This window comes from Mastigoproctus giganteus, chromosome 7, assembly GCF_048544385.1.
Source record: "Mastigoproctus giganteus isolate SK-2022 chromosome 7, ASM4854438v1, whole genome shotgun sequence".
Classification (NCBI taxonomy): Eukaryota; Metazoa; Arthropoda; class Arachnida; order Uropygi; family Thelyphonidae; genus Mastigoproctus; species Mastigoproctus giganteus.
In genome coordinates this window covers 60,979,377-60,997,367 of record NC_143581.1, presented here as the reverse complement: position 1 = coordinate 60,997,367, position 17,991 = coordinate 60,979,377, and the positions used below count along the sequence as shown (strand labels likewise).

Sequence of the window (17,991 nt, the reverse complement as noted above, 5' to 3'; positions counted from 1 at the left end):
CATATACCGATGGTGACTTCAGCAATCAGCAGGTCTGTATTTGATAAAATAGATACATAGACAAGTATTTCAAAAAAAAAAAGATAAATTCATAAAACGAATAAGTGTAACACCATAAAATACAGATGTTGCTGTAAATTTTATGAAATCATAAAAGGTTTTTTTTTTTTTTTTTTTGTTTTACATTCCAGGCAAACATGTGCAGAGCAAGATCAGTTTACAGAATCTGAGGATATGGAATGATATTTAAAAAGTTCTTTCTGTGACACAAATAAAAAAATGAAGTCCTGGTTAAACTGGACGAACAACATTGGTCTTTGGCCAAAATTATACGGACAATTTTTATTTTTTCTTCTTCATGAAAAAAGATATTTGGGTGTGACAAATAAACAGATGCAAATGACATGCATTTATGCATTACATATTCATTTATTGAACAACAAAAAAAATAATAATATAAAAATTTAACAGGAAAATTAACTATAATGCAATATTCTACTCTGTACCATCTGTATAGTAAAAATAATATAAAATTAGTCAATATAAATTCATCAAAATATTGACTTATTATTGATGTTCAGTTTATTAAACATCAAATTACTTTACTAAAAATTTATTTAAAAAGTGCCTCACCTCACTTGTCAAATTTAAACAAGATACATCTTGAAATATTTCTTGGACTTCCCTTGGTATCTACATTGCAACCAATTTTTAATTTTAAATATGCAATAAATATATAAACATACAATAAATATAGTTAATATGCAAATCATTTTTAAAAAATTAAACTTTAAAATTAAAAAATTAAAATTTTACAACTATCCAAACTGCAAGAAGATATAAATACAATGGTGATATGTGGAATTAAAGTTTACATAGTACAAGTCACAGGAAAGCCAACCAAAGGAAAAAAGTAAACATCACTGCTTTACCTTTTCAAAAAAAGTACATACTAAATTTTATGTCAAATCTTCCCATGCTGTAGTTATAAATTCATAACTAGTTTTTTTTTTTAATTTAATTTTTTTGACCATTCTGGTTAATTGCAAGTCTACTCTATTTCTAAGCAGTTCATATTTTAAACTAAATGATAAAAACTATCTACAACTTTGGCCTTTCACTATTGCTGACAGTACTTAAAATTTAAGCACCATTCTGTTGTGCAAGGTTTACCAGACCACAAACTTTTACTGTCCCCCCCCCACACTCCTGGATATTACACACACACACACTGCATGGCACATTTTCAGATATTCCACACTCAACAGGATCACAACACAACTATTTGTTACTTTCATTTTACTTTATGTAAAGTTTTTATTTTTGTTTTCACTGTTTCCTAGGCTCTTAGACAAATATCAAATAAGATCTGAAACCAGTAACTTTTAGTTAAGATGCATATAAATTCTTGTAGACACCAACAAATTTGAAAGAAAGTTTATTATAAAATAATAGATTACAAATTATTTATGGTTAAAACTCTTAAAATTAAATAGGATAAAAGCAATTACAATACAGTGAGTAAAAGTGTTAAAAATGTAATATACATGAAGAAACTAAAAACACAGTAAACAATAATAACCATATAGTGCAAGGAAGCCAGAGCCTTTTGCTGCACTGGCAGAAAAAAATAAAAAAAACGCCCAAGTAGATAAGAAAATACAAATTATTTGCTTCTCTTGTCACTTAGATAACTATCCAGTTAAACTTTGAACTTATTCAAATTCAGCCTCAACTACCCATGAAGGCGACCTGTTCCAATGATCAACAACTCACTGGCTAAAAGAAAACATTTTACTAACCCCCCTCTCAGAGGTTTATAAAACTCCTATAGCTATATAAAGATTATAGTTTGACTATTATCAATTTTATTAAATATAAAAAATATGAAATATAATAATTTTATATTTTTATTAATTAATTATTATTAATTATTAATTAATCATTAATTATTAATAAGAAATATAGAAAAATCAGGGAAAGAAATTTTGAAGGTTTTAGAAGTTGAATGGTTCTTGGTTTGGAGTTCCTTTCATGTTGATTAGTTTGGTTTCTAGTAAAGTGACTCACATGGCACTGGATCTGATCTTTAATAGCACATTTTCTGCACAAACAGTGATGTCACTCAGTCAGTTTTCAACATTTCAGTAGAACCAGTTTCTAAAATTTTTTATAAATTCTGCTGTCTCTAAAATAATAATTCAGTGTTATTTTCAATTCTGATTTATTTCAGTCGTGGTTCAGAATTAAATCAGGAATGGATTCAATTTTAACTTGGTGAAGCTGAAGTTAGTTCATTTCTCCATCCTGATTAAGCTTAGCTTTTCCCTCCTCCAGCACAGTAATACACACCTCTGAAGTGCTTTACACTTCTCTCCTTTGAATGTCACTATGCAGTTGGAGAATAATTAACAGGAAGCTGCAGTTTCAAACCATAAAATATCATCTGTAACATAATCTGAATTTACTATAAAATTAAACACTTCTTTTAATAAATATCAGGAAAAATTATTTTTCAGTTCTAAGTAATAATTACAAATGAAGCCCAATTAACTCAACAATCCTGTGCAATTATGAGAATGTTTCAAACTCACTTTGGGATTCATTTTCAAGTATAGAAAATTTGGAAAAAAACACTTCCACTCCACAGTTTGACACACACAATACTGAATATTGTATGCATAAATTGCGATGCCAAATGCATACATAGTAGACTTTTATGCATTTTTAGGTAAAGGAGAATTTTACATGCCAAGTAAAAATATTTGGAAAATTTTACAGCTTGGGAATGGAGCAGACAGCTGGTTGAGCAATCCTCCAGCACGCACGAGTCTCATATGCTAGATGTTGGCATTCTCCTGGAGATCATTTTAATGGTGAAAATCTATTTCCAACATTAATTCATGAAAATCTTTCACACATTAAGGTTTGAAACAGAATTAAATTCAGTGCTTTGGCCATCAATTTATGCTATGGGGAAAATTCTAGTATTTTGCAATGTGTAATGCTCTGATTGTTGTACTTGCAGCAGAATCCCACAACTCTACACCAAAACAGCACATCTTCGAATCATCTATTATACGTTTTTATCAGATTTTTGTTCTGAAAATGTAATATGTTGCTTGGCAATCCAGCAATTCCTGTGGAATTTAGATAGAACAGAACTTCTTCATATAATTTTTTAAGATGCCATTTTCATACAGAGATCTCTCTATTTCACTCCCCCTCCACCCTGCATTTTAACACTGTGATAAAGCCTCCATCAATTACAGGCTGAATTATAGGAGGTGTGGGTTTAAGTGAGAAGACCATGATGGCAGATTTTCCAAAGTTAACTTGCAGGTCAAATCTAATGAAGTATTGCTATATTTCTGATAAGATCTTATTGATTGTTCCTGTAGTGCCTCCTGCTTCGTCAGTCAAATTTATTTTTGTTAAGAGTTTTAAGTCATCCACGTACGATGTCAAATCACTTGTGTTTTTTGATGCCAACACATAAAAATAATTCGACATTCCATCCAGAATTTTGTAATTACTTGACACACCACCCTTTCTTTTCTTACCTTTAGGTTGATAATAAATGCAGTAATGTTTAATTCCTTCGTTTTGAGCCAAACACATGTAGACAACAGTAAGAGAGAGGGAAGATGTGTGCTACTAAAACACAAACTTAACCAAACCCAACTGAAATCACACATCATTTGTTAGCTTTCAAAAGAGGAATAGGTTATATCTAAATTTCACTATTGTGCAATAGCAGATTAATTATGGCTGTAAAAAGAATACCAAACATGCCTGATCACATTTGTCTGGTATATGTTTATTTTTCTATGGACAAATGGACAGTTCATTGTCAAGAAAGAATGTAAGAAACTTCAACACCACCACCTACATTCTCCCCACTTATCTGTTTAAGTAATTTTCTTTCTCTCTTGGAAACACTGCCCACTCTAACTGAAATAAAGAGTTTAAAGATGCAATCAAGTATTCCTAAAAGAGCTTTACAAAAAAGGGTGTTGAATCATGTCCCAAAGGGTATCACCAATGTTTGCCGAACTCTCCGGAACAGAACATGATCTGGCCAAGGAGGATGTCTTTGTGTGTGCCAGGTGCAGAGAGTGTCTAGAAATTAGGCATCAACTCAGCGTTCTACGGGGTGTCTATGAGAGCTTGAGGTGTAGGGTAGATGCACTCGAAGAAATTAATGAGGGACCCGTCAAGCGTTCAGCTGCCCAACTCAATGCCAGAGCTCACTCCTGGGCACCAGGCAACACAGCGGCAATCTCAAAGGCAGAATGCCCTGGTCCCAAAGGAACTAGTTATTGTTGGTGACTCTATTGTCAGGGAGACGGGGAATATATTGTGTAAAAAGGATAGATGGAACAGGACCAGGGTATGTCTGCCAGGGGCAATAGTTGATGACTTTGTAAAGCATATATCATCTTTTAAGGGCAAAAAGTGTGATATTGTTGTACACGTTGGCACCAATGACATTAAGAGTAGAAGATCTGCAAATTTACTTAACAAGTACAGGTCAATATTGCAAAAAAGTCGCGAGTTAGGGTTAAATTTGAAAATGTCTGCAATTCTGACAAGACACGATAGGAGGGAGTACGTGATGAGAGCTTTGTCAATCAATTCGGCCCTGGAGGAAATGTGCAAGGCTCAAGGGGTAGAATTTTTCAGTGTGGTCTGTGCTTGTTAACAGGAGAGACTGCTTCTACAGGGATGGGATACACTTAAATAGAAAGGATGCAAGAATATTTGCTGATGTTATCGAGGCAGTGTTAGGTGGGTCGGAAAACTGCTAGCTTGGGGGGACTCACAGACAAAGGTTAAAAGTAGCTGCAGGCAGAAGTGAAGGTGATTCTTGCACTACTTCTATTAGAATAAGCAGCGGTATGGAGCGAGGGGTGTTGGGGGTTTCAGGGACTGATGGCAGTCATAGTGAAACAAGTGGGTACATAGGATGTGTTAGGGTAACTAATAATAAGAATAGGTACATGTATACCAATGCTAGAAGTATAGTAAATAAATAGATTTGAAGTGTTGGTCAAGACATCAAAGATGGATATTGCTGGGATAGCAGAGACGTGGTGTCACACAGATATAAGGAATGCAAAACTGGAATTTGGGGAGTACAATGTGTCCAGAAAGGATAGACAAGATTAGGAAGGGAGGAGGTGTTATGCTGTTAATAAAAAAAAAACATAAAATCAAAAGAAGTGCTTCCAGTTTATATAGATGAACAGTGCACTGTTGAGTCAGTTTGGTGTGACATAAGCACTGTGAAAACAAAAATAAGAGTAGGAGTGTGTTATAGGCCTAATGACTCGAATGAGTACAACGAACAATTGTACAGAGAAATAGAGTGGGCTAGTAAATCAGAATGTCTTATAATGGGGGATTTTAACTTCCCAGATATTGACTGGAACTTGTGGGTTGGTCGCTCACACACTAGTAAGACTTTTGTGGATTTATTGGATGATTGTTTTCTGCAGAAGCATGATCGTGAGGCAACCAGAGAGAGTAATACTCTTGATCTGGTTATCAGCAGTGATCATTCGTGTATTAAGAATTTGCAGATAAAGGAACCACTAGGTGGCAGTGATCACAGTTTACTGATGTGGGATTTACTTAAAGATATAATTACCATCAGGGGTAAAGGAAAGGGTTTTTGCATCCGTAAAGGTGGGTACAGTGGTCTCAGACAGTTTTTAAATTCTGTACAGTGGGATCAACTGACGATGTTACCAACAGTAAATTCTAAGTGAGAGCCAAGGAAATAATCGTAGATGCTACTAAAAGTTTCATACCTATTAAGAAATATTGTTCAAGGTTTAGGCCTAAATGGTTATCAAATGAATTAATTAGACTCCTGACAGAGAAGAAAAATGCATGGCATGCATATAAATTATCAAGCGACTCAGAAGCCTATGGCAGATATAAGCTAGTCTGTAATCAGGTCACAAAGGAGGTTAGGTAGGCAAAGGCAGATTACGAGAAATCTTTGGCACAAGATGCTAAGGAAAACAGCAAGGATTTCTTTACTTATATAAACGCTAAAAAGAAGGGGATGAATCTGATTGGTCCACTTGATATCGATGGTTCGACTGTTGATGATCCTGCTCAGATAGCAAACAAACTGAATGACTATTTTGCATCTACATTCACACATGAGGAGTTAAGGTTTGAAAATGGCAGAAGGTTATCAAATTGTAGCAGGATGCTTAGTGATTTTGTAATAACTGAGAGCAAAGTGGAGGAGAAATTGTTGAAGTTAAACATAAGAAAGGCACCTGGGGTGGATGGGATCTATCCAGTTATATTAAAGGAGACGGCAAAGCAACTAAGCAACCCTTAGCCATAATTTTGAGAGCATCCTTGGACTCAGGGGAGGTCCCCACAGACTGGAGATCTACAAATGTATCCCCAATTCACAAAGGGGGATCGAAGTGTGACACAAGTAATTACAGACCAGTTAGTTTAACTTCTGTTCTGGGTAAAATAATGGAATCACTGGTTAAAGATGCATTGCAGGATCATATAGACAAGACTGCAGCAATAATTCAGACACAGCATGGGTTTGTTAAGGGAAAGTCTTGTCTGACAAATTTGATAGGATATTATGATGTGGTTACAAAGGAACTGGATGCAAAAAATAATTTTGATATCATATATTTGGATTTCAGGAAAGCTTTTGACACTGTTGCGCACGGAAGACTATTGTACAAATTGGAGCAGAATGATATTAAGGGTAAGTTGCTACAATGGATAAAAGGATGGTTGAGTTGGAGAAGACAGAGGGTGGTAATTAATGGGTGCTGCTCTTCATGGACTAATGTTATTAGTGGAGTCCCACAGGGTTCGATGTTGGGTCCTCTGTTATTTTGTATATTTATCAATGATATTGATGAAGGTATATCAGGCTTAGTGTTGAAGTTTGCAGATGATACAAAGGTTGGCAGGGTTGTTAATGACAGTAATGGCAGTGTGCAACAGGATCTAGATAATTTGGGCAGATGGGCTAAGAAGTGGCAACTGAAGTTTAACCATGACAAATGCAAAGTACTGTATATGGGTAGAAGTAACCCCAGAGAAACATACAAACTGTGTGGTACAGTCTAACTATCGTATTAATGTGCTACAGACTACCTATCATATTAACGTGCTACGGACTAACTATCCCTTGAAAATTAAAATGAGCTCTCCCGATTGAAACTTTGATTCTGCATTGATCAAGTGACGGTCATTCACTAGTTACATTGATTCTAGAACTATTCTACAATTCACTGAATGTTCTGTGGTGTGTTTTCAATTTTCATCTGCTAAACGGTTTTTCTTATTAGGATAAAAGATATAATAAAGGTAAGTGCTAGTGTAAAATATAAAAATAAGGTTATTGTCATAGGTAATGTTGAATGCATTTTCTCTGGAAACAACACCGCTATATTCAGTACAATACGCATTACCCAGGCAACCATTTTGTTTGCTCCACAGTCGGCCGATTTTGATGTGTAGGTGACAGTTTCTTGGACCACCCTATACATATTATTTGCAGGTTTAACGAAAATAATAAAGGTCGGCTTATAGTTATTTTTTTACTACTTTGAGTTCTTAGAAATAGCATCTCAACATAAATTTGAATAAATAATCCTTTGTTGACATGTAAGGTATAGTTTACATTTCACAACAGAAGTATTAATCTGGCGTTGAGCATAGCATATAAGGGGGCACGATTAGACAAAAACAACTAGCAATTCGGGCCTCCTACTCTAAATTGAGTCCTGAACATCCTTTTCTAAGCTCCATATATGTTCTTATATATGTGATTTCCAGCTTCAAGCTTGGACCAGACCTGACCCTACAGAAAAGTTGAAAACAGTATAATGTCAAGCAAGCTTAACACAAATATTTTTATAAGTTATTTTTAATTTTCTTAATAATTAATGATACGTACATGCTCTTCTTATTATTATTTTTATTACTTTTTTTTTTTAAATAGGAAGAAAAATGGCCGAGCCAGAAAAGAAATGTAGACAATATTCTGCGGAATATCTAAAATATGGATTTATATCAGCACCAGCAAACAATCAACTTCCAATGTGCCTTATTTGTGAAAAGACATTCAAATGAGGCTATGAAGCCTTCCAGATTACTGGAGCACTTAAATAAGGTGCATTCAGATAAGGCAAATAACGACTTGTCTTACTTTCAAAAGCTACGTGACAAATTTGAAAAGCACCCAATATTATCAAGCATGTTTTCTTGTGCGTCGCAACAAAACAACGATGGCTTGCGGGCCTCGTACAATTGGTGAAGAATTAATTTTGCCTGCAATTTCTGAAGTTATCAGTACTGTTTTACATAAATCACCGCACAATATAATAAAATCTATTCCACTTAGCAATGATACATTTCAGAGACGGATAGACGAAATGGCCAAAGACACAGAAAATACCCTATGCAACATTTTACAAACAACAGAATTTGCCTTACAAATAGACGAGTCATCTCTGCCAGGTAACGAATCTTTACTACTAGCATATGTACGTTTTATTAAAGATGAAAAGTTGAACGAAGAATTATTATTTGCAAGATATCTAGAAACGTATACCAAAGGCGAGTCTATACTTCAGGTTAATGAAAAGTTTTTTAAAGACAGGGAAATTCCACTTATAATAAATGTACTTGCTTGTGCAACAGATGGAGCATCATCAATGATTGGCCGTTAGAAGGGTCTTATGGCTTATTTAAAAAATGCTGTGCCAAATATTATTACTGTTCATTGTCATTCACCATCAGCATTTAGTTGCGAAAAAACTTGGTGATCAACTGCACAATTCTCTACAAACTGTTATTACTGCTATAAACAAAATTAAAGCACATTCTTTGAATGATCGTATATTTCGAAAGCTTTGTGATCAAAACAGTGAAGATTTTGAACGATTGTTACTTCACTCCGAGGTTCGGTGGCTGTCAAAAGGCAACTGTCTCAACAGATTTTACGAACTCTTTGATACTGTTGTCGAGTTTTTTGAAGATAGGAACAACGACCTTAGTAATGACCTCAAGAAAATGAAAACTGATATTGCTTATCTTGCAGATTTATTTACTAGGTTCAACTCAATAAACTTTGTCCATTTACAAGGATGTAACTCTTATTAAGGCGAAAGCTCAAATTTCAGCATTTATTTCAAAATTAAAGCTTTTTATGCACAACGTAGGATGACGTGAATTGTATCAATTTCCAAATCTGTTGGAAATTGAGAAAAAAGAAAAAATAGCTGATGAAACTCTACTAACTTTTTGTAATCATCTAGAAATGTTGCACAGGGATATGCAGGAATGGTTCGAAGATCTCCTTAATTTGAAAATTCCAGATTGGGTTATAAATCCTTTTTTAAATAATGACGATGGTGAACGTTTTGCAGAAGAAGAATTGATTGAGTTACAAAATGAAGTTGAACTGAAGCCAAAATTTCAAAATTCATATCAGGAATTTTGGTTACAAAAGAAAATCCCTGACCATTATCCTGCATTATGGGGAATTGTAAAAAAATTACTTATTTCTTTTCCAACATCATATCTAGTCAAAACCAGTTTCAGTGCTGTATCTCAATTGCTGACAAAACAAAGAAATTGTCTGGATGTTGTTAAACGTGGCGATTTACGACTTCTACTTACAGATATTACCTAATATTGATAAGCTAATAAATCTCCACCAAGCTCATCCATCGCATTAAATATTAAAATATAATTAACTATTTCCATTAATATAATGACTTATTTATGTAATTAACTTTAATTTTTATGACTTAATTTAAGTGACTATAACTGACTTTATTTATGTAGTTGTAATTTTTTTACAAAGAAGGAATAAAGTGCAAGCTTTTTTTTTAGGGGGGGGCGGTGATCCAAAAAAGTTTGAGAAGCACTATTCTAGTGCCTTTTATGCCAGCATTTTACTGTACAATGGTTTTGCCATTTGTTTGGAGAGTTCTGAATTCAAATCCCACTGGAGGCTGGAAGAATAGGGACTGTAGTAGTTAGCCAATCTCAGCTGGAAGAGAAGGGTTTTTATCACCAGTTATTCTGGGTTTATCAGCATATACAGCATGCAAATTTGCCTGTGAACACATTTGTATAGACATAATATACACATATCATATAACTGACTGCTATAATATGTCAAGTTTAATAAACATTTTGCATTTTTTTTTTGTTTTAGTAAACCACACAAGAATGGGGTTTGTTTGTTTTTTTTAGCTCAGCAATCTTTGAAATACTGTATAATGAAAAATAGTTCAATACTTAAAATTATTCATTGAAAAAAGATCTGAAGGAAGTTTCTTTAACCTTTTCACAACAGTTTCCCAAATGTGTAGACTGTGGACAGTAAATTTCAGATAATACCAAGCTTGGTGGAGAGAGAGTTTATATAATTCTAAAGTTTTGTAAAAATGAAATCTTTGCATATAAATGCTTTTAAATGTCAATGTTTTTATTTTGACACGGCTGCCCAACATTAGAATGAAATAACTGCAAAAAATCAAATCTGAATTAAAAAAATACAAATTATTAAAAAAAAAAAATCAATGATTCTTTTTTTTTTCTTTTGTTGTTCACATATCCTCATCATCAATTGACGTATTACTTGATTAACTTTATTAACTATGAATCTGAATTTCAGAGAATTTCTTCAATTTCAGCTTTGGTGATTCCAAGTCAGACAATTGAGTTAAGTAAATAGGCATAGTCTCTTCCTTAAATTTTCAGTTGTTTTCTTCCTGCCATCTATTATAAATTCTGATTACAATTAGTTAGAAACACTGGTAAGAGACGCATGTACTATAAAAATTTCAAGGCATTTTGTACATTAACAAAAATACTGGAAGCAAGCTATAAAAAGCAAATCTACATATGGTACTCCTCAGATCACAAACGTGAAAAACGTATAGCTAGATCTACTGATGTATTCGTAAAAGTGCTAAGTAAATAAAACTGATCAAGTAAATTTAATTATCAGTACAACATTCAATATAAAAAATTTTAAATTTTCCTTTGATTTAAATTAATAGTGGTAATCCATTAAATGAAAATGTATCTTGGGGAAAAGAAGGTTCCCTTGTAAAAATAGATTCTATAAACACTTTAGAAAATTGAGAATGTAAATTTTAAAAAAATACTGAATATGCTTTTCCTAAGGAAAGACGTTCACTTATATATAAAATCATTTTTTGTGTGTGCGCATGCGTGTAAACAATGCCAAGGTCTACTGCAAAACAAATCTCCCAATGAATTAGTATTAACCATATAGGGCAGAGAAACCAGTCTTTTGCTGCTCTTGCAAAAAAAAAAAAAAAAAAAGCATAGAATAAATAGCTAAATAAAAATAAATATATAAAAGAATAAAGAAAATAAACAACATTTATTTTCCTCCATACACAGGCAACTTATTTAGCTGACTTTAAAATTTTCCCAAGCTGTCAACCTCAACTACTCCCAGAATAACTTGTTTCAGTAATTAACAACATGACTAAAAGAAAACGTCCTACAATCCAGTCTAAATCTCTTTCCCTGTAATTTGAATTTATGGCTTTTAGTTCTGGAATCATTTATAACAACTAAAATTTCACCGTCATTCATTTTAATACCCCCTCTCAGAGCCTTTATAACACCTCAATCAAGTCCCCTGTAAAGTGCATAGTTGGCAAGTCTGTAGCCCATATATTCAGCCTTTCCTCATGAGTGCCCTTTTACAGATTTCACCAAACAGACTTCCCATCTTTGAACTCTTTCAAGAAGCTTAATGTCTCTTTTTAGGTGCAGTCTTCATACTTACAGTATTTCAAGCATGATCTTGCAATTGCCTTATACAGCTGGATAATTATCTCTTATCTCCACAAGCAAATGTTCAATACATCATCAACAGGACATCATGAGCCTTCCTTTCTGCCTGTCTGCACTGCTCAGAGAACTGTGTCTGACCATATCAAAACTCCTAAATCCCTTTCTTCCTCTGTTTTTAATTCAATCCTGCCAAGTGTATAAGATTATTCTTAAGTATAAATCCTTGCATTTTGTTTGCCGACCGGGCTAGCCAGGTGGGTAAAGTGCCTGCCTGGCAACCCAAAGGTCGCGGGTTCGATTCCCGCCTCGGGCTTGGATCAAAGTACTGCAAAAATCTTGGGAGGTGCACTATGGCCACAGAAGCTGATGCGCCAACAACTACCAAACCAAAAAAAAACCTTGCATTTTGCTGGTATATTAAAACATAAGTGGCAGCTATATTAAAATATAGCTGCCACTTTTCTGTCCATTCTTGAAGCCTACACAAGTCATCCTGAATGAGTTCTGCTTGGTAGTGATTATTAATCACTCTCTGGATCTGAAATAATCATCACTGCAAATTCTGACATCATGCCTGCTATCCCTTCATCAATATCATTTATGAAAATCAGAAACAATAGTGATCCCAAAATCGATCCTTGGGGACCCAACATTACACCAACATGAAGAGTAACCATTAATCACAACCTTCTGCCTCCTACTCTACAGCAATATATCTTAGAATATTACCCATGATTCCATGTTCTAAATTATACAGTTACTGAAAAAAAATTATGTTTAACACTGCACGATAAGGAACTGATCCAACTCTCAATAACTTTTACTTCAAAATATGAATACAGTTAATCTCAATGTTATTCAGATAAATAACTGCTAACCTTTGTATGAGTGACTGCTGTGTTAACTGCCTTAATAGCTTCTTCAAAGTTCTCTTCTTCTTCTTGGGCTCCATGTTCATTTCTTCTAATACCTTAAAATGAAAAGAAAAAAAAATTATATATATATATATATGTCTTTTCATTTCCTATTGAAAAACCTTTTTCAAGTAAATTAGCAATATAACATGGGATATTATATTTATGAATGATGGAATATGCTTTCGAGGGAGCATCAATCTCCCATAATCTAAGTTTCAGCATATCTCAGAATATTTGAATGACTGATGATTTAAGTAACATTATACAAGGTGATTCATTCACAAGGAAACTCCCCTACAGTTCTACTAACATTTATTTTTTTATGACCCAATTTCCTTAAAATTTTGTTGAAACATATCACAGGTCTTTGCAATCTGATTCAATTATGTTCAAATGAATTGAACTTTTTTTTTTTTTTTTTTTTAAATGAAAACCCCAAACACGAAAGGTATCAAAAATATAGTACTTAGTACCGTGCATGGGTTGAAGGAGAAGTATGGGGGGGGGGTGCCAGAAACTTTGCTCTAGAGACTAAACATGGGTTTCACCACTTCAAGCCTCCAATAAGCAAAGTGGTGGTATTTCACCGGTTGATGAAAGTCATCTACCACCTACAATACTTTCTGATTCAATTATGTTGAATCAGGAAATAACCTATGCTTAATGCCTAAGCATAACTATGCAACCAATGCTCTGTATTAGCAAATATTTACTGTAGCATATCCTCTTGAATGACCTTTAGTTCATCAATGGTATAAGATTTGTTTATCTTTCCCTTGAAGTAGGTACCATCCAAGGAAGACTTGGAAAGGAGGGATTTATTGGTGATTGAAACCTAATATGTTCTTGCAAATTAGGCTTCTGCATTATCTGCAAACAGAACAATTTTCTGAAAAAACATGAAAGCCAGATCAGTCCTTAGATGCCACAGGAAAAAATCTGACTGAACTTAAATCCAGAATTCTCAAAAAGACGATTTCAGCTTTTGCCAAGCATGCATCTGAAACGTTATATGTGATTCTATTCTGCTGTAAATAGCACATTTGAGCTCTTCATCAATCAACTAGTTTATAAATGAACTGAAAATGAAAATATGTACATTTGAGGAAACGTGTTCGGAATAAGCTTTGCACACCAATGAACTAAAGGTAAACATTCTTTGAGAGATTTCAACAATATAAGCAGACATGCCACAGCAAATATTACTATGGAATATTAGATACAATTTTTGATTGTTTTTAGAATGTAAATGGAATCAAGGTGTCAATGACTGAAGTGTGTTGCAATCAACTTTTACATAAATCAGTTTATGAATAAAAGACACAATATAATTTAGAAATAGGGAGCTATTTCAATGACTGATGATTGAATCAAGGTGTCAATGACTGCAGTGTGTTTCAACCAACTTTTACAGAAATCAGAACTGAAATAGATTCATAAAACAATGCTTCTCAGCATCACTTTATAAGTTGACAATGGGATAATGACAGGCATAGGTGGTTTAGAAACTACATTTGTCTACAGGGCAACCTAAAGTAACTAAATAGTTTTTAATTGGCTAACATCATCCATTTAGCCAAATCCATTATCCATTAAAAATTCAAAGCACAGCCTTCAGTGGTTTTGGAACTATTTGATTCCATCAAAAGCAGTCTGAGCACAAAAAGAGCTTTTACTGCATCTGAAGTTACATCTGCCAGCATAGAATCTGTGTGGCATGATTAGTTGGAAGCAAAGGAACAATGAGAGTGGAAATGAGGTCAAAAGATTGTGAAGAATATGGTGAGTCTTTACATGCAGATGGAATGAGCAAGCAAGCACGAATGTCTTAATATGGGTGACTTTAATCTGCCCCAGATTGATTAGAATAAGTGGGAGAGAAACTCATGATGGGAAAAAACTTTTTTTAAATAAACTAAATTATTTGTGCCAGCACTTTAGAGAAAGTACTAGGGGCAAGAATATTCTTGACCTCATCTTTACTAACAAATCATATTACATCACACAGCTTAAAATACAGGAACCATTGTCAGGAAGTGATCATGCAATTGTCAGTTGGAAGATGAAGAAAGATGTTGCAGTAGCTAAAGTAAAGGCACGGATTTTAACCTCAGAAGAAGGGAACTTTGACAGTTTAAGGTGCTATGTGGCATTTGTGAACTTAGCAAATTGCCGAGGGATGATGAATACATTTTAATTATGGAATACTTTTAAAGAAAAAAAAAAAAAAATCACAAAATCCATGAACACATGCATACCTTTAAGAGAATATTGCAGGAGGATGCCAAAATGGTTGCCTGCAGAGCTGGCTGGTCAAAAGAGCAGAAAAAGATAGCATGGGACAGTTATAGAGCAATGAAAAATACTAAAGCCTATAACAGGTGCAAGTTGATCTGTAATAGTACCACAGATAAATTCCGGGAGGCCAAGCCTGCATATGCAAAAGCACTGGATAAGAGAGCAAAGAATGGGGACAAGGAATTTTTCATGTATGTGAATATGGCAAAGAAAAAAGCGAATCAGATTGGACCCTTGTGCACTGGGTGTGGGAAAGTCTTAGACGACCCAGCTGATGTTGCGGATGAATTGAACGGGTACTTTGCATCTGTCTTTACTGACGAATGACTCTTCGTGCTGAGAAGTGGCTGTATGAGTGAGGTGGAGAAATATGAAATTAGTGATTGTAATTACAAATGATTTTTTATTAGAAAAGCTTTTGAGCACAAAGGCAAGTAAAGCTCCCAGAGTTGATGGCATATACCTTGTAAGTTATAAGGGAGAGTGCAAGAGAGTATATTGAACCATTGAGGTTAATTATGAGGGCATCTATGGGCTCAAGGGAGATTACTTTGGAATGGAGAAGTGCCAATGTATTGCCAATACATAAAAGCGGTTCCAGGAGTTAAGTTGGTAACTACAGACTGGTTAGTCTGATTTCAATGGTAGGAAAAATATTAAAGGCAATGAGTAAGAGTGCAATCCAGGGACATTTAGTTAGATATGGCATTCTGAAGGACACACAATGGTTATGTTAAGAGTAAATCATGCTTAACTAACTTAGTAGGCTATTTTGACACAGTTACTCATGAGCTGAATTTAGAGAACAATTTTGACATAGTTTACTTGGATTTTAGCAAAGCATTTAACTCAGTCACTCATGGGAGGTTACTGTATAAGCTTGAACAAGTTGCAGTTACTGATAAGATTCTAAGATGGACTGCTGGGTGGTGGATGGCTGCAGGGCAGAAGGCAAAGGGTTGTGATTAATGGATATGGAATACTTATCTTCTCTTCAGATTGGTGTAACGTCATGAGTTGGGTTTCTCAAGGATCAGTTCTTGGACCACTGTCATTTCCCATTTTCATAAATGAGATTGACGAAGGGATGGTCAGAGAAGTGGTAGATAGGTTTTAATGCTACAAAAAGCTAGATCTTACACTTGGGAATAGCAACCCACAAATAAACTATACATTTCATGGCTGAATTAAAAACAGTGGAGAAAGAAAGGAATCTAGGAGGGAAGTATATAATGTGTTTTCTTATCTTTTTTTTTTTTTTTTTTTTTGACAATGCAGCAAAAGCCTGTGCATATTCACCATATAGTGCAATTACCTTGCATTATATAACAAATATTATTATTACTATCATCAAACAGCAAATAGCCCTATTAGCAACCTTGTGCTGAGCAGTGAATGGATGTACTGAATCAAAATATGCAGCCAAGCAGTATATCACAAGACCCTTCTGTAATTTACACCATGTGTAAATTAAATCCCTATTAGGTAGGCTATGTAAGCCCACTATTATAGAATTTAGAAATTTGGTGCTTGAAAACAGAATCGGCTCATTTTTAATCAAATAACATCACTGATGTTATTTGATTAAAAATTATATTAATTACTTTAGGTTAGGGATAAGGTAAAGAAAGCCAACACAAGAATGACGAGAAACGTCAAATAACTTACGCTGAAAATTAGTTTCTTGCCACAGGACTCTAGCGCTGCTCGCTCGGTAAACAGACAGTAGGTGTTATCGGTCTGGAGCCAAAATTGAGAAGGATATATTGATTGACAAGTAGGCGTGGCAAACGATGAAATGATTGGTGGTGGGCACAACAGACAACAAGCTGTGTAGTCATTGGCTGGCATTATAATGTGTATTTATGAGTAAAGAACGGTGCATAAGTTTTGTGATGAATGGTAAACAGGTAATAGCGACGATGAATCTTTTAAAGATGGAAGAAATTTGTAAGGAAAATAAAACGTTGGTTGATTTTTTGATGAAAACTAAATAAATGTTTCATTCCGTTCATTTTTATGTTCTTCGTTATGTTTTTTTCTCATTATTAAAATCAGATTTTGGGAGTTCGTGAGTGTTTCCCTTCTCCCTTCTAGAAGCATCAGTGGAACCCTTCAACTGTGAGCCTGTTGGGTTCTGCTGTTGTAGTCTCTTGGATGGTTAGAATGTAATAATTTTTGCCCTTTCAAGTTCATTTTGAATTTGGAGAAGAGATAAAAATCACATGAGGTAAGGACAAGTGAATATGGAGGGTGAGTACTACTGAAATGTTTTTTTGGGAAAAAGATTTCTAGGACAGAGAATGTAATTTATGCAGGAGCATTGTTGTGGTGGGGTGAAAAAAAACTATCTAGATATTTTGTGCTCTGATTATTCTGAACAAATTCATAACAAATAATACCCTGAATGTTGGGGGGGGGGGGACTAGCAGTATTCTATTTTACATTTTACCAAATTTATTGTGCTGTTTTTTTTTCTTTTGAGAAAGTGGTGAATTCCACGAATGGAATTTAATTTCAGTCATTGCCATACACCCATATTTCATCATAGTAATAGCGCAACTGACAAGGTTCTCAAATTATCACATGACCAAGGAGATTCCCAGTTCATCAAAAACTTCTCCAATGCTTAATCGCTGATCAGAACAAATTTTTTCACACACTTTAACAACTGTTTCTCTACTGATTGAAGCTGGAGTTCGAACTGAATGTTGCAACCTTTAACAGATTCTTGGTCATTTTGAAAATATTTCATCCAGTGATAAACAACAGCCTTACTTAAACAAGCATCAACAAATGCCATTCTTAACATCTGGAAAATTTCCACTATGCCTTTCCTGTTTTTCATACAAAAATTGATGCACGTGCACACACTGCTTTCACATCCATTTTAATTATGATGGAAGCCTAAAACACACTGAAC

General features: G+C 34.4%; 1 protein-coding gene across 2 annotated transcripts in view; it reads right to left on the bottom strand.

The window, feature by feature from the left end:
- Positions 1–17,991, bottom strand: part of APP-BP1 (Nedd8-activating enzyme E1 regulatory subunit APP-BP1) — a 237,617-nt gene that overhangs the window by 89,517 nt on the left and 130,109 nt on the right. The window contains exons 11-12 of one of the 2 annotated variants that reach the window (XM_090376930.1): positions 12,732–12,823; positions 634–693 (exon numbers count right to left, since the gene is read on the bottom strand). In XM_090376930.1, coding sequence (XP_090233056.1) covers positions 634–693; positions 12,732–12,823 — 152 coding nt within the window. The remainder of the gene's footprint in view (positions 1–633; positions 694–12,731; positions 12,824–17,991) is intronic. The other variant, XM_090376931.1, reaches the window with a different exon arrangement.